Source organism: Aspergillus ochraceoroseus, assembly GCF_002846915.1.
Source record: "Aspergillus ochraceoroseus IBT 24754 chromosome Unknown P175scaffold_6, whole genome shotgun sequence".
In the NCBI taxonomy this organism is placed as follows: Eukaryota; Fungi; Ascomycota; class Eurotiomycetes; order Eurotiales; family Aspergillaceae; genus Aspergillus; species Aspergillus ochraceoroseus.
This window is the reverse complement of record NW_024468481.1, coordinates 1,830,557-1,848,666: the sequence shown is the minus strand read 5'-3', so window position 1 is coordinate 1,848,666 and position 18,110 is coordinate 1,830,557. Positions and strand designations below refer to the sequence as shown.

At 49.3% G+C, this 18,110-nt stretch overlaps 8 protein-coding genes across 8 annotated transcripts; 2 read left to right on the top strand and 6 right to left on the bottom strand.

Annotated features, from left to right (window-relative positions):
- The first annotated feature begins 89 nt into the window (after positions 1-89).
- P175DRAFT_0503147 (arabinan endo-1,5-alpha-L-arabinosidase) lies at positions 90-1,990 on the top strand. Its single transcript, XM_040897557.1, has 4 exons — positions 90-1,495; positions 1,563-1,741; positions 1,804-1,832; positions 1,887-1,990. Exons 1-4 carry the CDS (start codon positions 480-482, stop codon positions 1,944-1,946), a joined length of 1,284 nt encoding a protein of 427 aa, XP_040751003.1. The 5' UTR covers positions 90-479; the 3' UTR covers positions 1,947-1,990.
- Positions 1,991-3,132: 1,142 nt separating this feature from the next.
- On the bottom strand, positions 3,133-7,705 carry P175DRAFT_0494727 (putative ubiquitin-specific protease UBP12; the record flags this gene model as incomplete). The annotated part of the gene is made up of 3 exons (XM_040896029.1): positions 3,133-3,914; positions 3,992-6,154; positions 6,208-7,705. The coding sequence occupies 3 exons, from the start codon at positions 7,703-7,705 to the stop codon at positions 3,133-3,135; spliced, it is 4,443 nt and encodes a 1,480-aa protein (XP_040751002.1).
- Positions 7,706-8,362: 657 nt separating this feature from the next.
- On the bottom strand, positions 8,363-9,763 carry P175DRAFT_0483211 (putative C6 finger domain protein). The gene has a single exon (XM_040895526.1). It carries the CDS (start codon positions 9,701-9,703, stop codon positions 8,813-8,815), a length of 891 nt encoding a protein of 296 aa, XP_040751001.1. The 5' UTR covers positions 9,704-9,763; the 3' UTR covers positions 8,363-8,812.
- A 225-nt stretch (positions 9,764-9,988) lies between these two features.
- On the bottom strand, positions 9,989-10,792 carry P175DRAFT_0503145 (uncharacterized protein). The gene is made up of 2 exons (XM_040897556.1): positions 10,486-10,792; positions 9,989-10,432 (listed from the first exon to the last, which is right to left on the bottom strand). The coding sequence occupies exons 1-2, from the start codon at positions 10,697-10,699 to the stop codon at positions 10,224-10,226; spliced, it is 423 nt and encodes a 140-aa protein (XP_040751000.1). The 5' UTR covers positions 10,700-10,792; the 3' UTR covers positions 9,989-10,223.
- A 223-nt stretch (positions 10,793-11,015) lies between these two features.
- P175DRAFT_0503143 (uncharacterized protein) lies at positions 11,016-11,698 on the bottom strand. The gene is made up of 2 exons (XM_040897555.1): positions 11,398-11,698; positions 11,016-11,337 (listed from the first exon to the last, which is right to left on the bottom strand). Exons 1-2 carry the CDS (start codon positions 11,555-11,557, stop codon positions 11,192-11,194), a joined length of 306 nt encoding a protein of 101 aa, XP_040750999.1. The 5' UTR covers positions 11,558-11,698; the 3' UTR covers positions 11,016-11,191.
- A 659-nt stretch (positions 11,699-12,357) lies between these two features.
- On the bottom strand, positions 12,358-12,794 carry P175DRAFT_0309285 (uncharacterized protein). The gene has a single exon (XM_040892825.1). The coding sequence runs from the start codon at positions 12,692-12,694 to the stop codon at positions 12,455-12,457; it is 240 nt and encodes a 79-aa protein (XP_040750998.1). The 5' UTR covers positions 12,695-12,794; the 3' UTR covers positions 12,358-12,454.
- On the bottom strand, positions 12,773-13,746 carry P175DRAFT_0534054 (uncharacterized protein; the record flags this gene model as incomplete). Its single annotated transcript, XM_040900104.1, has 3 exons — positions 12,773-12,978; positions 13,030-13,170; positions 13,668-13,746. The coding sequence occupies 3 exons, from the start codon at positions 13,744-13,746 to the stop codon at positions 12,773-12,775; spliced, it is 426 nt and encodes a 141-aa protein (XP_040750997.1).
- A 49-nt stretch (positions 13,747-13,795) lies between these two features.
- On the top strand, positions 13,796-17,924 carry P175DRAFT_0441085 (putative dynactin; the record flags this gene model as incomplete). Its single annotated transcript, XM_040894059.1, has 2 exons — positions 13,796-14,218; positions 14,277-17,924. 2 exons carry the CDS (start codon positions 13,796-13,798, stop codon positions 17,922-17,924), a joined length of 4,071 nt encoding a protein of 1,356 aa, XP_040750996.1.
- Positions 17,925-18,110: the final 186 nt, after the last annotated feature.

Here is an 18,110-nt window from a genome sequence, read left to right as displayed (position 1 = left end):
AACCACCCAAAACGCGATCCTGTTCGTCTTGGAATAATTGGGATAACTATTGATCGGGATTTAAAGCAGCCTTATTAACTAGTGGGTCGGGGCGTTTTTTTTTTTTTTTTTTCTTTTCTCGTCTCCCTGCTCCAGGATCAACAGGCACTCCACGTTTAATTATCTTCAACGTCATCACTATTCACACCTGCTCGTCATTTCTCTCTTTGTGGAAGCAATTCCGGCTGCTGATTGTCTCACGGACCCTTTTCGAATAAACTACAACGCCATTGACCTTCTGTGGACGAAGATCTACAGGGTTGCCGCACCCGGCATCCTCAGGGACCTTGCCCGTTCCCCCCAAAACCCTCTTAGAGCTCCACTCTTCTTTAGGCTCCTTTAAACATTGACATATGTAATGGGTTCATTTTGACAACCCCTCGAAAACGATGCGCTGACTTTTTCGGGCACTTCACACTTCCCTCCCCTTCATACTGGATATGCCCCAACCCTTCGCCACGCCGGGAGACAATGAGCCCCCAGGAGGGTTCTCACGGTTTTTTGCAACCAGAATGTTCGGCAAGGCGGGCGACTATGAGTTATTACCATGGGGTCTTCCACATTCCCAGCCCGGGAAGGATGCCGCCAGGCCCGGAGCCATTGCAATCCGTCGCTTGTTTCTCCGCCGCTGTCTCAAGATGACAGTACTTCTGGCCGTGCTTTTGCTAGTTTCCCTCGCTGTGGCATTGAAAATCAAGCCGCATCCGCGTCGTCGTCCCGACTTGCCATTGTCTTATCCTGCGACACATCAGACGGACCTGCGGATCCATGATCCCAGCCTTCTCCGCGTGGGAGATACGTACTATTCCTACAGTGTGGGCGAGCATATCGCCATTCACCAGGCGTCGAGCTTAGCTGGGCCCTGGGAGAAAACCGGTTCGGTTCTCCCGGCCGATAGTGTCATCCCCAAGGGGGACCGGAAGGCCCCCTGGGCACCAACGACGATCCAAGTAGGCGACCGGTTCTACTGCTATTATGCCGTTAGCAACGCAGGATGTCGCAACAGCGCCATCGGAGTCGCGTCGTCGGCCTCCCCGGGACCAGGCGGATGGGTTGATCACGGGCTGATCATTCAATCGGGCAAGGGCAAGGGGTCGGACGAGTACCCGTTGGATCAATCCAACACCATCGACGCGAGCGTTTTCGTTGCCGATAACGGACAGGCGTATCTAAATTTCGGCAGCTTTTGGTCCGGTATCTGGCAGATCCCGCTGGGGCAGGATCTGATCTCCCCCGGTGAGAATGGCAGATCCGATGTGCGTCATTTGGCTCGTGAACCGGCTGCTGTCTTCCCGGCTAGGAAGAATGCGAATGGGATTTGTGGTGACCCGAGTGGTGGCCATCCGATTGAGGGGAGTTATCTTTCGTATCATGAACCTTACTACTACCTCTGGTTTAGCTGGGGGAGATGTTGCGACATAACCGATAAGTTTCTTTCTAATTTTCCGGGCAAAGAGTGTGGATTATCCCCCTCCTCCATTCCTTGTTACTGATCAGGTAAACCTGGCTAACTGGAGTGCCAGGTATCGCATTAGGGTTGGCCGATCCGATAGCCCGCAGGGTCCATTCCTGGATAAGCAAGGGAACGATCTTGTGGACGGCGGCGGCGAAACAGTCTACGCCTCGAATGGCGATACATTCGCCCCGGGGGGGCAGGGGGTTTTGGCCGAAGAAGATGGGGACATTTTATACTACCATTATCGTATGTCTGGAAGATCGTATCTTCACGATGTGGATTGGATCACTGACCCTTCTTCCATCTAGTAAACAAATCTGTCAGCTATGACTTTTGGGTAAGTTTGCCAGAACTCTACCATGACGTGAAGCTAAGGTTAATATGTATGTAGGAAGCACGACTCGGGTACAGCCCGTTGAAATATGTAGATGGATGGCCAGTTGCACAGTGAGGCTGGTTCCTCACTAAACAACCACAGTTACTACTACATACAGGTCTTTTGGGGGGGGGGGGGGGGTTTACTCGGGAACAGCAGGTCCTATAAACCACTTATCTTAAATTGAGTACAGAGAGAGAGTACATGTTGTTTATTGTATGGGCTCGAACACAAAACCCCATAGACGGGTATATAATGAATAGAAATCGAACTTGCACAGAAATGTAAGGGTATATTATATTATACACATAGCACACCATCCATCCATCCATCCATCCATCCATCCATCCATCCATCCAACCCAAGGTAGGACACGACCACAGAAGAAAGAAAGAAATCAAACATCAAATATCTACAACCACCCAAGCAACAGTCCATGCTAACCCGCCCTCCCATCTTCTCCATCACCCTGCGACTAGCCAAATTACCCACCGCGACGTCCGCGAAGAAGAGGACCCGAGTAGGGAAGATGAGATTCAAGAAGGGATGTAAGAGAGGGGCAGGGGTCGGAGTGGTGCTGAATAGAGGACATTGTGTATATATCTATGTATATATATATAACCACCGAGTTGTACAGCACAAAGAGACAAGATGAGTCGGGTGGTGTACAATGTAATACTCCGTAGTTACAGTAGACAGTACGAAAAGAAAAGACTCTACAGGAAAACACTCGAGTAACTGGAATGGAATTAAACAAGCTGACAAACAGACGTATAAGCCGGTCAGACGCCGTACAAGATAGGTTCCGCTCTAGAAACGTTGCCAACAGGAAAGAAAGCTTTTAGTTGTAAAAACATGGAAACTTCATGCTGAGACCGACCGGAAATCAGAAATCGTGCCTTCCAGTATTTAGAAAACAAAACATAAATGCAAGGGCTGGCTGGGGTCTACCGTCCGAAACCCATATGATGCTGCAGAACGAAGGGAAAGAAAAAGAACAGAAAATGCAATCATGCAAAAAGGAAAGAAAGAAAGAAAGAAAGAAACAGTGACTGGAATGGACGAGAGAGGGAAAAGGGAAATCAAACCCATCGGGGTTACCATTTCACTGTAGAATCATCAATCACCAGAGCTTACTTTTGTGCGATAGCCCTGTCTGTCGTCTAAAACATTTCATTTTCACATTTCCAAAAAAAAAAAAAAAAAAAAAAAAGAGAAAGAAAATAGATTAAGAGAAAGTAGTAAACCATCCATCCACACTCTAGTCGGAGACTATCTGCTCCTCATCAGGTACTCGTAACTCGACCACCGGAAGGTCGTCGTCATCATCCACATCTAAAGGAGGGATGTCGCGGATGGATGACTCGTCCATAGGGGTTCCTGGGAAAACGGGTCCTTGGCCAGGCGGGCTATCCGTGAGTGATGCCAGTCGAAGCTCGGAATCGCTGATGTCACCGCCTCCCACGGCTTTGTTGCTGGCGTCGTCGTCGAGTAGATCCTCGTCGTCAGAGATCGGTCCCGGAAGCTCTGTTGTGATCTGTAAAGCGCTATGAGCATCCGTGACTCGCTTGAAGGACCAGGAGGGCGGGCTGGGGGAGCGAAACGAGTTTGCAAGCGCCCCGCTGCCAAAATCTTCATCATCAAAGTTCATACCTTCCAGTCGATTGGTGCGGCCGAGGCTCCGTTCCCCGTACGAGGGGCTATTGGAATATTCCGGCGGAATGTCATCATCCCTGCTCTTCATTTGAGTTCCAATTCGCAAACCACCATCTCCCAATTGGTGAGCTGCTCCGACTCCGGCTAATGCGCTCGACGACCCATTGCGGGAGGAGCCGCCGAGACGCCGGCCTTCCCCCGAAGGAGACGGTCCGCGGGATTCCTCTTGTGAGTCGGAGCCCTCACTGCCAGGACGGGTGGATGATTCGGTAATCTCCTCGAGGATTTTACCGCCCAGGGGGCGATCAGACCGACGCCGGTAGAACAACAGATACGCCGATGAAGTAACAACACTCTGGGGGTCAATGGATCGTGATACAGATGAATCTACACACGTCAGGTTCACATCATTGGGGGGGGGGGATAAAAAAAAAAAAAAAAAAAAAAAGGCACCCCAAACTTACCGTTATACTCGTTCCACATGCCTGTCATGAAATTCTTCGCATATGCAGTGTAATGGCCTCCTCCAAGCCCACCGTAGTGATTATCGACAGCAAAAAGGTCATAAACCAAGCTCTTCCCATCTTCAGGCGCCTCAACTCTGCCGGTCAAATCTAGGCCCTCTACAGGGAAATCGACCATAATATCCAACTTGTCCCGGAATCCACGGCTTGCGCTAAATCTTTTGAGGTGCATGACAAGAATGTCGGGTGTCTTCCACAGTTCGAATTTCTTGCTAGCCCGACGGTGTTCCTTGCAGCGGGGGCAATACCAGGCATCATTTTCTGACAGAATTTCCTCCTTGTTGAACTCGTCCAAGCACTCATTGAGCGTAACACCTCTCTTCTTGCGCCTCTGGCGAAGCATACGTCTATTAGCCAAGTCAGGATCAGCAAGTCGCTCCACGTTAGTCCACGTAGGTGCTCCACGGACACCATCACGATCCCGGCTGTCACCAGTAAACAGAGCATCATGAGCGTCCTCACTCCAATCCAGAACAATAGCCTCACCAGGACAAACCAAAGGACGTTGTTGGGCTTGTGGCTTAGGGGTGGAATTGCGAGCAGTAGTAGTGAGCATATCCACTTCACTATCCGAGCTATTGCCGCGTTTGTCTTCAGTCAATTCCTCATCACTAGACTTCTTCTCAGCTGCCTCGGATGTAAGCTCGAGCTCATCATTGCCAACTCCGCTTTCTTCCTGGGTTTTGGCGGGAGGGGCCTTGGGCTTTGCTGCCTTCTGGGACTTGACAGCCTTTGGTTTGATGCGTGATGACATCTTTGGGTAATCCTTATTTTCATCCACTGACGAAAAGCCCAGAGGCACAGCCTCGTTAGTCTTCACAACCTTTATCTCGAAAAGGCTATGGAATCTAGCTGGAATAGAGCTCTCAAGACGGGCGTTGCGCGTGGAATCTTGCGAAGAATTATCGTCTGTTTGGTCGGAAGCATCACGCATCGACACATCCACCATACCCTCCTCACCGTCAACCGAAGTAGTCTTGATCTTGGAGTCGGCCGACTCTGCGTCGTCCTCGTTCATGATAACAGTATCAGAATCCTCTGCAGATGCTTCTTGCGGACTATCATCAGATGCCTCTTCATTCAGGAAATCACGAGTAGTCATTGGGGCGACCTCGGCAAGGACCTTGCGCATAATGCTATCGTAATCCATTGCCTCCTCGCGGTTAATAATAACATACGATGGAACTCCAAAGAATTGACGTTGCGAGTTCCTATAGCTGGTAGGGCGCTGCCTCTCAACTCTGTTGAAGATTGGTACCAACATCTTATCCGCCCTGGGCGAATCAAAGCTCAGCACTTCCTCATGGCTCGGACGTCCAAAGGAGAAGTGGCTCTTTTGCGGCTTGTCAGGGTTGTAATTTGTTGGGACAGACTCGACTTCAAAGATAGCAATATCGTCACCAGAGCTAATATGGTACTCAGCAATTGAACTTGTGTTGTCGAACATCTTGTAGAATTTGCATTTGTAGATTTCAGCCATGACCAAACGTTGAGGGTCAGAGTCCATCTTCTTCGCAACCAGCTCCTTGAGGGCCTTGATGCTGGAGTTTTTATCGATCTCAACATCGACTAGAATCGGTTTCTTGCGAAGAGGGAAGTAGAAAATCTCCTTACTCCAGAGATTCTCGATGGGGAGCTGGAGGGTAAGGTTGTTGAACGGATCGAAGATGATGCTGACCTTGTCACAAGCAGGGCAGACCAGGGTCGACTTGTACATACCAGCAAACAAATCCGTAATAACGGAATCATTGCGGGCTTTATAGATATCCCAGCACTTGTCCGCAAATCCTCGTAGCGCTTCCTTATCGTGCACCATCTCATCTGTCGAGTCAGGTTTCTCAATGTACGGCTTCTTCTGGATCCTATTCAAATCTTCTTGCAGGCCATCGAGGAGGAACAAAAGAAATTCCTGGGAATCCTGTTGTCCATATCCTGAAAACGCCGGACCGTATCGGCCAATCGTTTGTTTCAACTGCCTAGGAGCAAACGAGGATTGTCCGTTTTCATCAAACATCATGCGTAAGAGATTAGCGTATGCTTTGGCAACGTCTCCGTTGTGGGCTAAAGGGTTGCTGGGATTAAGATCTTGCTTGTAAACATCGTCTTCGGGGAGTCAGCAAACGTTCTACTACCTGGCAATCCCAAAGCCAACTTACTTAGAAAATAATAAGTAAGTTCCTCCACGCTGCGTACACACTGCAGAGCAGAGTTCATGTAGCACGTGTTACCCAGGTTGCTCAAGCCTGTATTTCCACGGGGTTTGCCATCTTTGCGTGTTCCCCTGGTAGGTTCCTGGATTGGGGACGAGCGACCGCTGGGAGCAGGGCTTTTCGTCTTCAATTTAGACGGGACATTACTTTTCAAACCACCGGAAGAAACACCAAGACGGTTGAGAGCTTGCTTGGACAACTCTGACACCCACTCTCCCCCGCTTCCAGTCCCGGAGACTCGCTCTTCGAGAACCACAATGTCGTTATCGCCAAGTCCCGCCAGGTCCAGAGTCATCCGTCCGTTGTAATTAGGGTTAGCAGTTTGGTCTTTGGCTTCTTCCAGCAATTCTCTTTGAGATCCCTCCGACAGCGATAGGAAGGTGTTGAGATCAAGAACAAGGTTGGTACCGGCATTCGAAACGAGAGGTGAAAAAGGCGCGGGAGAGGCGCTGCGAGACGCAGCCGGCGTAATTGCAGCAGATGTGGTTGCACTTGACAGGCCACCTAAGATCCGCCAAACGCGAACCTTGGTCGACATGTCAATATGAACTTGCTCCTTGGCGTGCTTCAGCCACTTCTGGAAATTGGTTTGTCGGCTAGATAGTGTCTTGACAGGTGGCAGTGTCTTTTCTTTCAAGACCTGTGGGGTTGTCCCCGCTGATGGGTTTGAGAGCTTCAGGATCGTGTAAATCGGGGGGTTGATTTCGTATTGAATATTCTCCGACTCGCCCGATGCATTGGTGTTGTGAGCATATCGAACGATGACTGGGGACTGCTCCGCTAGCCCGTACCATTGCATAATTAGGTCCCAACCCTCTTGAGGCACCACTTCAAAGTCTTCTCCCATTCGTAGTCCCGGGCGCAAGGGAATGAATGGCTCTTCATGCTCATCCTTGAAGTGAGTATTGGCGGGGTCTGTGACGAGGACAAGATCTGAGTTGTCGACTGGACCGATTTCGCCTTCCGCGGCCGACTTATCCACCTGGTCGGCATGAGTCGAACTCCGTGCAAGCACCCGCTTTAACCACGACATAGAAACCACATAGCCCTTCTGGCTCTCCTGCAACGGCTGCATCATAAAGCAGGTCACCTTCGCGACCTGGTCATCGAAGCAAGGACGTTCCGCAGGCGGCACGGAGCCTTGGGTCTTTGTGTTATTTTGTGTCGCTGTTTCCGAGTTAGTATAGGTGGACATGCTGGATGGTGTGTGGTGAGTCTGGTCGGATCCTGAATTACCATCGTTCCCCGCAGAATCGTCGTCCGAGCCGGCTGTATCCATAGCATCGGGGTTAGCGGGTTGGGGCTGTTCATCTCTTTGCGTGTCTAGATCCATCTCGACATCGGGCTCCACCTCTGGCGCTTCCCGCTTCACACCTGGAGACGCTGGGCTAGCATCATGCCCGGTCGGCGGAACGCTATCGTCTCTCTGCTCTGAACCCGACATATCAGTCGCAGGGTCACTGGCAAGGGTAAGCCCTGCACAGGCCGCGGAGGGATAATCGACAGGACTACTGGGTAAATCCGGGGTTGTTGGTAAGCGAGCGGGGGCCTGGGATTTGGTCCCTAGAACTTCGTCCTGCAGATGGGCGGGGATATAACGAGGAGGCGGAGAGGCTGAGGAACTCCGGGTGCGATTCGAAGCGGAGGAAGGCGACAAGCGAGCACGAGGGGTCTGGGAGGTAGAAGAGGAGGAAGGCAATTCGGAGGTGTTATGACGGCCGTGACGTCTTCCGGCCTGCGAGGCTAACGACAAACCCGGAAGGGCAGCTCCTGGTCTGCGAGGCTCTGCTACCTTGCGGCGCTTTGTGGAAGACGTCGTGACAGTGAGCTGCGCACGTCTCGTGGCAGCTCTAGGTAACACGGTGTGGGAGGATGGGGGGGGGGTTTCGAGGGAGGAAGGGAAGAAAATGGCGGCGGACAATCGGTCGGGAAAGCCCCAATAAAAAGTGAGGGAAGGGAAAAGGAAGAAAGTTGAATGGATTAGCTGTTAGTACAGCAGGCAGTGCAGTAGTATCCAAGGGAAAACCTGAAAATCCGGATGCCGTTAGTTGGTTATGAAAGGCGGAAGGCTCGTTTAGTCAGGGCCTAGACACAGGAGCTGAGTGATTGGATTTGGTGGGGAAGAAGAAAAAAAAATTATGATCAAGAAAGGACTAGGGTTCGTTTTTCTTTGATAGATTCAAATATTGTCTGGTTGAGGGTGGAAGTAGGGTTGATCTGACACTTGCAGATTTCTGTGGATAGTGAAGTTATATTATTGCTTGCTTGCTTGTTTGGGAGTGCGGATGGGGAGCCTGAGGTTGTGCAACAGAACAGATCTGGAAAACTGGAAAATTCTTCCATGTTGCTTCTCTTGTAGCTATAGCTTCATCTCCTTTTTTTTAAGTACCTACCCTACTAAATACATAAACCCCGGGTCTCGTCTCGAAATCACAGAAGAACAGTAACCCCCCCCAAAAAAAAAAGATTCACTTTTGCATCCCAAGCAGAGTCCAAATGCTAACCAACCAGCACCCTTCTGAAGTAGGAAAAAATTACCCCATCACCGGCTTCAACTCATATCTGGCAACTTCTGGAGGTCATAGAATCGATAAAGCTCATTGTCCGGCAGAAGAAAGACGACATCAGCTCTGTTTCCATTCTCTGGGTCGAAAACCTTGTTCGTTCCTACCACTTGAGCGATATCCCCTTTAAACCCTTGCATTAATATCTTGCACCCCTCGCAGAGTAGAAGCCCGCATCCATTTGAAGTCTCGCACTTGAAAAATGCTGGGGTGGGACAAATGCTGCACCACGGGTTCTTCGCCTGGTTCGTCTGTCCCGAGACTGCGACTAAACTCTCGTATGCAGCCTCAAAGTCAAACGAATCGATATCTCCCATGGAAGCAATAGTGTGCCCTGGGCATCTCATAATGCGAATCCTAGCTTTCGCGCATGAAGTGCACATCCGAGTCCCCTCCTGATCATTACCAGCGTGACCACCAGAAAGCTCGTAGTACTTTCCATTACCAAAATTGAGGGCCTCGACCGTTGTATCTCCGAGCCCAACGATGCCATAGGCGAAGTTATAACACCAGTGGCAGGGTTTTGATCCATCTTTGGGATCGTGATCAAATACTATAGGATGTGCGAAGAAGGTGGAAATCGTCTGGGTCTGGGTTTCCGGCATGGACGGTATCTGAGCTTCAAAACCAGCCAGGTCGTCCATCTTATCCGTCTCCTGCTCATCTTGATACATAGACAGAGAATGCAAGTATTCTTCGCTCACGACAGGCCTTTGCGCAGAGACGCTGGGTAGATCTGGTTCTTCGAAGGATTTGGCCAGCTTCTCTGGACGATTTTCGTCGGCATTCGATGGTGGTGGCCGCTTTCTTTCTTGAGGAGGGTTGTAATCTTCTCTCTCGCCCTTATCAATCCAAGTGGACTGGACTGGGGATGTCATTTCGTGTGTCTTTATAGCGTAATTTTCGCAATCCCTTATGTTTTCGACGAGTTCAGTGGATGGGTCAACGTCGAGAAAGAGCATTTTAACTGTTAGTTCGCCATTAGCAGAATGTTGAACTTAAAGACGATGAAATGAGAACTAAGTGAACTAGGTGAAGACGGAGCCTATAGCATGTAGCACGGGATTCAAGTTGGTAAGTGAGGTTGAAATGACAGCCAAAGTCTCAAGGGCCCTCTTATCCATGTATATTGCCTGACTAGAGAATCGACGGTAAATTCACGAGTCTAGAATATTAAGAGTCACAACTCTAGTAGATGTTCTATAAGAAGAATAGAGCCTCCATCTTATCCACCAAGGATTTCAGATATCGGATTGCGTGCGTTCTAATCAGTCAAAATAAGAAGCAACTACAGCTATCTAGACGAAGAGCAAGGCATGTACATAAAGGACCTCCATAACCCTGATATAAAACCCTCCTCAACTACCTATGTAACTACCGACTGGAGTTTCCCTTCCATCAGCGTCTGTCTGTGGACCGTCCGGGTATGTCCCAACTGGATACAAAGCGCGTGACATAACTGACGAGTTCCAACACACAGACGATAATCAAGAATATGATAGAAATGTGAACAGAGTTGTCACTCAAGGGGCTTCCGTCGCTGTTAGGTGCTCGACAGCAGTAACAGGGGTGGAGATCTCCATCCATGGACTTCGGGGGTATATCGTCTAAAATCATTAGCTGGAGAATGGTTATTGATGATATAAAGAACTTGACTTGCCGTCCTCGTCTGTTGGAATTTCAGGATCTGCAGAGTAGGAACACTCGCTATGCTCGAAGTCTGAGTGTTCATTTTCTGAATCTGAAGAGTATTGGAAGCACTGGCTGCATTCCCAGTCTGAGCATGTGTATTCGGACTCTGAAGAGTTACAAGACTCATCATGCTCGAAGTCTTGGTTTTGGTCCACCGGATCGATTCTGAATCCCTCGAGCATCTTCTATATTTTATACACTCCTCTGTGGACGTAGAGCACGGTATTCATGTCTTAGCCTCACAAGACGAAGAAATCGAGCAGGTTTGCAGCTCATCGACCACAAAATTACATCATGTTTGTATGTATACCTTTAAGTGAGTCATTCCTTTAAACTTTAAGAGGTGTTCTAGGTATAGTGCATTCCGCGATGGCCGGTTGCATTGTCATTATTAGATCGAAATTATGTCTTCGTTATGTGGCGCTGTTTTGGTCTACATGAAATCACAAGTACGAGTAGAAATCAGGTGGAAGTGTATAGTGATATATTGAGATTTCAGGTATATCAAGAAAATAGATCAAGAGCAAGGTTGGAATACATGAGGAAACCCGAATATATAACTCAGAACAGAATGTGCATCTCAGTATAAGCAAAAATAGTAATCGTCCGTGTCGGCCAAATATGATATATTTTATAACTGTTCAGCAGAAGCGAGGTTTTGAAACAGTCCCATGTCACTTGCGATCAAACTGAATAACATAAAGAAGCCCAGCAGCAAAAGCAACAAGGAGAAGAATGATAATCCAGAGAGCAACGTGATCCGGATTGCACTTCCCCTTGAACTTTCTCCAAAGTCTGGTGGCTTTGGAGCCTTCAAATTCTGTTGTGGCACTGGTTAGTCTTCCGTACTACTTGCCCGACTAAGAATGAGTAGACTCGCCTTCATCCTCATCACCAGGTTCCAGCTTCAAGTGAGAATACTCAGGAGGCATTTGGATTGCCGTGTGTGCTGGAGCATACGTGTCACTGCTATGAGGGTGCCAGGCAGTCTGGGCTGGTGCAGGGCACTTGGGATAGTCCGTGTTGTTTGTCTGCTCCATTTCTAAGGAATAGAAAGAGATGATATGAAAAGTTGAGTGTTTAGTGATGGAAGCTATTGCAATAATGTGGGCTTAGGTTGAGGATGGAGAAGGCAGGAGAGTAAGAAGGAAATCAGGAACGGAAAGAAAAGAAGACAGAAAGAAGCGGTCTTAAATAAGTCTGACAGGGTCACATAGATAGCGAAATATTTATTCCATTCTGATGTAGTTATTATGCGCGTCTTAAGCAACTATAACGCAGGTCTTCGCTCATCCCCGGAAATATCCAGCGAGGAAGTTCTAGCACCATCTACGGCTGGCTTATATAGGCCTCCCAATAATCCCAAGTCACTTTGTCTGACTTAGATGCCGAGTAGATTCCATAGGCTATCAAAGCCAGTAAAGCCAGAATCAAAGCAACAACGCCAACGATGATGATACGTCTACAACAAGCTGACAGCTTTTGCTTCTCTTGTGAGACTGGTGAGGATTGGCAATCTTCAATATATATTAGTGTCCAGTTAAACTTTCATAAACACTAATCAGGCTCTTCATACGAACCATGCATGATATTGTGAGGTTCAACCCCCTGACCTACCTCCAGGTCTATGCCAGGGTATGGAGGAGGTTGGATTTCATTAGCTTGCAGCATCATTTCTGGAGCCATACAGGTCCCAAGTGTGAAAATATAAGTGCAGATATAAAGAATCCTATAAATATTTGAATTGCAATTAAGATGTCATTCTGAACGATGAATTCCATCAGAGACAACTTCCTCGGAATTGCCTACTTAAACATTTCGACTGAGTCACAGACAATAGATATTATTAATACGAGCAAAAGGTTCAAAAAAAAGCCATGTTTGATGCCCAGGAGATGAATGCTAAATGGCGTTAATGTGAATGATTGTCCTTGGGGTTATTCGTAGAGCATGAAGCAACTGGCTGACTTGCAAAACCCGCATAATTCAGACCCGGTCAGCTTATTCACAGGAAAGAAAACCTTTGGCTCTCCGGCATACATACCCACCGTGATCTCCCCTTGATTATTGGCAGTGACCTTGGTGCAGGTCAAAACTTCCATTGCCTCTGTACCTGGCGCAAAAGCACCTTCTACTGCCTGAAAAGCCGTGTTTGGTAGCGTCAACGCGGAGGCCATCAACTGACTAGTTGCCTACTAATTCGTCCACCGTTTGAGGTCTGGGAGAGTAACTGTCTCCTGTACCGAAATGTTCATTCAAGAAAGGCATATTTTGGGACCAGTAGCCGTGATACGCTTCCCGTATTTGGTGTTTTGGGGAATATTTTCCACAGTAGGCGATATTTGAACAGCAGTGAATCCAAGACCTTGGATGTAGTCTAGCTTGTCCATAATACCTGTCCATGACCCTCCACAGTACTTGAAAGAATCACAGGCCTGGCACAGCGAACCGTCATAATTTGCTATCAAGGGTGTTAGTTTCACTTCGTTAATTGAAAACACAGAAAAAACACCGAAGAAACAGACATATATAGATCCTTCCACCCATTTTTGAGCCAAGGGAGAACTCGCGGCTGCTATGCTGCTAACGGCCGAGAGCAGCGCACCGAAATATGTGTACTGACGCGTATTCCTCAAGTTCAAGGCCCTGGGACCTTTGGAAGAAGGGGTGGTTACAAAATAGTCTCGCAGTTAGAGGAGATGCTCGAGAGGTCTTATTATCAAAACACTGATGCGCGTCTCAAGAAGGATGAATAAGGCCCCATAAACAGAGAGACAGAGGAGCCAGCACTGTGGCCAAAGAGACAGCCGCATTTAAGAGCTTTAGAATTCGATCTACAAATACACCGGCCATCCAAAATCCCTCCCCTATGACATCTCTAGCTTCTTGAGAGCATCATTGCGAGGGTATATCCGGCCACTCCATCGAAATCAAGCAAGGGGATGGATCATAAGGGTCCGTTGCCTCAAATTTTGTGAAACAACACTCTTAAAAGGGTTTTAATTTCACTTCTCATGACATGGGCTGTATGAAGGAGGATCAATTCGACAAGGGTTGTCGTTGGTTGTGGGGATGGATATTGATCTGTTGTTGTAGTTGATATAGTGATGCCTGATATTCATAAGGCACCCAGGCACCCCTGGGACACACCAATCGCGTCCTGAGGCGCCAAACGGCAAAGCTTCCCCTGGCGAACAACAACAATAGGAGGATCACCATCAACACCCATATCCTTCCCTCCTTACAGTGCCTGGAGCTCCCCTTTTTCATGACGAAACATGGCTGATCTATCATCCGGCTGTGTGGTCTCTCTCACGGACGGCAGGCAGGCCACCGTTCGGTATATTGGAGCTACGCACTTCGCCGGCGGCGAATGGATTGGAGTCGAATTGGACGATGCTACCGGCAAGAATGATGGATCCGTGCAAGGAGAGCGCTATTTCGATTGTGAAGCTGGCTTTGGGATGTTCGTTCGGCCATCTGCTGTCGCCACAGTCATCGAACAGCCCGCCCGAACTGCGAAGCCAGCACCAAAACCAACCCCCCCGGCAGGCAGAGGTCGAGCCCAAAGTGGTATATCTACAGGCGCAGGATTTAAAAAGCCCGGTTCTATATCATCCTCGAATAACAAACGCCATAGCGCCGGCCCTTCCAGTCCGACACCTGGCCCGAAAGGCGTCGCGCAGCGGTTCTCCCTGAAAGTATGTATGGCCAACGTAGCCCGAAGAAATGCCTCTTACTTACCTCCCTTTCACACAGTCTCCCGCCAAGTCGCCCACAAAGCAGCTATCGACCTCCTCCACTCCTCTCTCTAGCCGTTCGTCAATTAGCGGCCCACCGCGACCATCTGCCGTCGCACCGAAAGCCCGCGCTACAGGCACCAAGACTTCTATGGGCCCCCCACCTCCCTCGGCCGCATCTCGTGCCTCCCGGGCATCTATACAGGGACCTACAAGAAAAGCGAGTAGACAAAGTCTCCAAGGCCCTCCGGGATCGTCAACTTCAGCGCTATCGAAACGCCCGGTTTTAAGGCCAACAGCCCCTAATAGAGCTTCGGAGGAAGTAGAGGACAGTGGGGCCCAACCATCAGATCCAGATCTTGATTCTCAAGATGCCGAGGGTGATGTTGGCGATACCGGGGAGTCGGTCCCCAAAGTGTCTAGGCCTACACCAGGCGCCTTGCGAAACAGTTCTACCCGACCAGGACCCGTTCCATCCTCCTCGCAGCGGTCAGCTCAGAGCAGCGCAGTAGTTAGGGAGCTCGACGAACTGAAAACCAAATTGAAGGTGATGGAGAAGAAACGATCCGACGACCGAGAGAAGTTGAAGGCTTTGGAGAACTTGCAGTCAGATCGGGACAAGTTCGAGGGTATCATCCAAAAGTTGCAGGCAAAGTATCAGCCACAGCAGCTTGAAATAACTGATTTGCGCAAGAAACTAAGAGATACGGAAGCGAGACTGGAAGAAGTCGAACGACTCCAGGCAGAACATGAGTCGCTAATGGAAATGGCGACTCTTGACCGTGAAATGGCAGAGGAAACAGCCGATGCCTTCAAGCATGAGTGTGAAACACTAAGAATAAAAGTCGAAGAACTCCAGTTAGAGGCCGAAGTCTTGCGTGAAGAGAACGAGGAACTTGGACAGGTCATGAGCCCAGAGGAGAAGTCCAGTCATGGATGGTTACAAATGGAGAAGACCAATGAACGACTTCGCGAAGCCTTGATCCGTCTTCGTGATATGACCCAACAGCAAGAGGCGGAGCTAAAGGACCAGATCAAGGAACTCCAGCAGGACCTGGAGGACTATGCAGCGATTAAGTCCCAGTATGAGTCTACCAAGGAGAAGCTGCTTGTATCGCAAAACAACGTCGAAGATCTCAAACAGCAGCTCGAGACAGCCCTCGGTGCCGAGGAGATGATCGAAGAGTTGGCCGATAAAAATATGCGCTATCAGGAAGAGATCAACGAGCTCACTGCCGCAATTGAAGACTTGGAGGCGTTGAAGGAAATCAACGATGAACTGGAGTGGAACCACATTGAGACGGAGAAACAGTTACAAGAGGAGATTGACTACCGTGATACCCTTTTCACTGAACAGACTCGAAAGATTTCTCAGCAAGACGAAGCTATAGAAGATTTGGAATACACGCTGGTTCGCTTCCGAGAACTTGTCTCTACATTACAAGCAGACCTGGAAGATATGCGGGCTTCTCAGCAGATCTCGGAAGCGGAGGCCACGGATCTTACAGCGCGCTCTCGAGCTATGATGGATCTAAATTTGAAGTTGCAGGCCTCAGTTGCAAAAGCACAAACAAAAACAATCGATATCGAACTCAGTCGGATGGATGCCGAGGAAGCTGTTCAGCATTTGTCTATTCTAAAACTTTATCTTCCTGAATATTTTGAGAGTGAGCGCAACTCTGTTCTTGCCCTCCTACGGTTCAAACGCGTTTGCTTCAAGGCCTCCCTCATGAATAACACCATCCGAGAGATAATATCTGAGCAAGCGTCGGTATCCCCTGCGTTAGAAGATGTCTTCACCGCTCATGACGTTCTCGAAAAACTTCTCTGGATAGCTTCCCTTTGCGAGCGGTTTGTGAACTACATCAATAGCTGCCCGGCAGAGAGCTTTGGAAGTGTCCAAGGCGCATTATTCGAGCTCGAACCAGTGGAACGCGCGCTCAACTTCTGGCTCGAAAGCTTGAAGAAGAATGAGATGAACATGAAGAAGTGTGCTGTGGAACTACAAAGATCGATCGCTCTACTATCACACCTTGCTGAGACTCTTATTCCTGCTTCGCTTGAGGCTTTTGCTGACGAACTCTGCATGCAATCGATACTAACACAGTCGTACATCGATCATACTGCCTCATCCATGTCACGGCTTCTTGCTGTGCTCCAATCAAAACTTTTAATTCCAGAGGGTGGTGATGAGGAAGCCACATTCCTTTTCAGCAAGATCGAGAGCTTTGTATCCCAAGCACGGGGCTTGAAAGTTTTCATGGGGAAAATCTATCGATCTGTTGATGAGTTGCGGTCAAGATCTCTTGCTCTTTCACACGACGTTTCCGGATCTTTCAAGCAGGCAGAAGAAGCATCTAAAGATCTTTCAAGCTTAACTCGACAGCTAGGAGAAAACATGGTACTACTAGTCATTGATGACAGCCGCACGGAACCCATTTCCTTGGGTGAGGCTTTAAGCCACATGGCCCAGATCTCAGCGCTCTACGCCCAGTCCTCGGGTTCTGGAAGCGATAACAGTGATGCTATGACCTACCTCTTCACCATGCTGCGCAGTCTAGGCGGTACTCTAGAAGAACTGGGTTCTATTGCGTCAGATCTATCCATAACGTCTGAGTTCGAGAAACACTCGGCTCCCTGGATTGCAAGATCGGAAGAGCTCAAGTCCAACAAGACAATCTCTCCGGATGCAGATGAAGAAATCCGTCGCTTGAAAAACGAGCTCCATGAAGCATCGACAGCCTTGGGAGTCAAGGACAAGACTATTGAAGAGCAAACCATCAAAGTCGAGCTCGTCGAATCACGCATGCGTGAAGCAAGCAAAAAGGCTGCTGCTGTAAAGGAGCTGGAAACCAAGATCGAAGAGATGAAGACAAAGGAGTCAGATCTGGAAGCCGTTGTGGAAAAGCAACACAAAAGCTTTCAAGCCCTCGAGGCGGAACGCGATGACATCAAATCTCGGCTTGATAGAGTCAAACGAGTCTCTGGAACTCCCGGAGCAGCTGCAACTGACGGTGTCGTTGTCGACAGCGCTGTTTCCCTGGCCACCATGCGGGAGAACGAAGCACTCCGCGCCGAAGTGGAGAGCCTCCAAGCCGCCGTACGCTTCCTCCGCGAAGAGAACCGGCGCTCCAGCATCCTCGACCCATACTCCGTCCAACGGTCTACAGAAATGTACTCGTGGCTTGAAGCACCACTCACGCAAACACCCAACCCCCAACGGGAAAAGATCCAACAAACCGCCTCCGAAAGCCGAGACATCCTCACACACCTCCTCAAGCTCACGCAGGAATCCAACATCTGCGACCTCAAGTCCACATCCGCATCAGCAGAAAACCGTACCGCGTGGCGCCCAGCAAAGACCAAACCCCGCTACCAAGTTCTCCAACAACGCGAGAATTTCGAGCGTTGGGCTGAATGGCGCGACGACATCGTCGCCCACGAACGAGAACAGGATCGGGTCGTGGCTGCGAAAAAGGAACGACTTTCTCGTCATCGAGTTACGGAACATACCTCACATAACTCCTCCGTCTTTGCTACTGGGTTTTCTCAAGGCATGGGACACGGAGTGATTGGTCGAGCGTGGCAAATGCTCGGCATGGAGCAGGACGGCCGCAAAGCTACCGAGAAGCCTGTTACAGAACCTGCTATTGCACCGACGTTCTAAGCCAGACATAACCAGTCAACCGCAAACGAAGTGGAGCAATTTACGGAGCATGGCTGCAGAGTCGATCTCATCGTCGTCATCCCTGGGCATGGCATAGCATAACATAGCATAGCCACCAAATCCTGTGCACTGTACTATTATGACATGCCTGTCTGTCTATCTTCCTCATTTGCGTCCGTATCCACC

Excerpts from the sequence above, each read along its gene's own strand:
- P175DRAFT_0503147 (XM_040897557.1), top strand. The coding sequence starts at position 480 with ATGCCCCAACCCTTCGCCACGCCGGGAGACAATGAGCCCCCAGGAGGG. Across the intron at positions 1,496-1,562 it reads TCTAATTTTCCGGGCAAAGA|GTATCGCATTAGGGTTGGCC; the intron begins GTGTGGATTATC and ends CTGGAGTGCCAG. Across the intron at positions 1,833-1,886 it reads CTGTCAGCTATGACTTTTGG|GAAGCACGACTCGGGTACAG; the intron begins GTAAGTTTGCCA and ends ATATGTATGTAG.
- P175DRAFT_0483211 (XM_040895526.1), bottom strand. The coding sequence starts at position 9,703 with ATGACATCCCCAGTCCAGTCCACTTGGATTGATAAGGGCGAGAGAGAA.
- P175DRAFT_0503145 (XM_040897556.1), bottom strand. The coding sequence starts at position 10,699 with ATGCTCGAGGGATTCAGAATCGATCCGGTGGACCAAAACCAAGACTTC. Across the intron at positions 10,433-10,485 it reads AATTCCAACAGACGAGGACG|ACGATATACCCCCGAAGTCC; the intron begins GCAAGTCAAGTT and ends TAATGATTTTAG.
- P175DRAFT_0503143 (XM_040897555.1), bottom strand. The coding sequence starts at position 11,557 with ATGGAGCAGACAAACAACACGGACTATCCCAAGTGCCCTGCACCAGCC. Across the intron at positions 11,338-11,397 it reads ACCTGGTGATGAGGATGAAG|AATTTGAAGGCTCCAAAGCC; the intron begins GCGAGTCTACTC and ends GTGCCACAACAG.
- P175DRAFT_0309285 (XM_040892825.1), bottom strand. The coding sequence starts at position 12,694 with ATGGCCTCCGCGTTGACGCTACCAAACACGGCTTTTCAGGCAGTAGAA.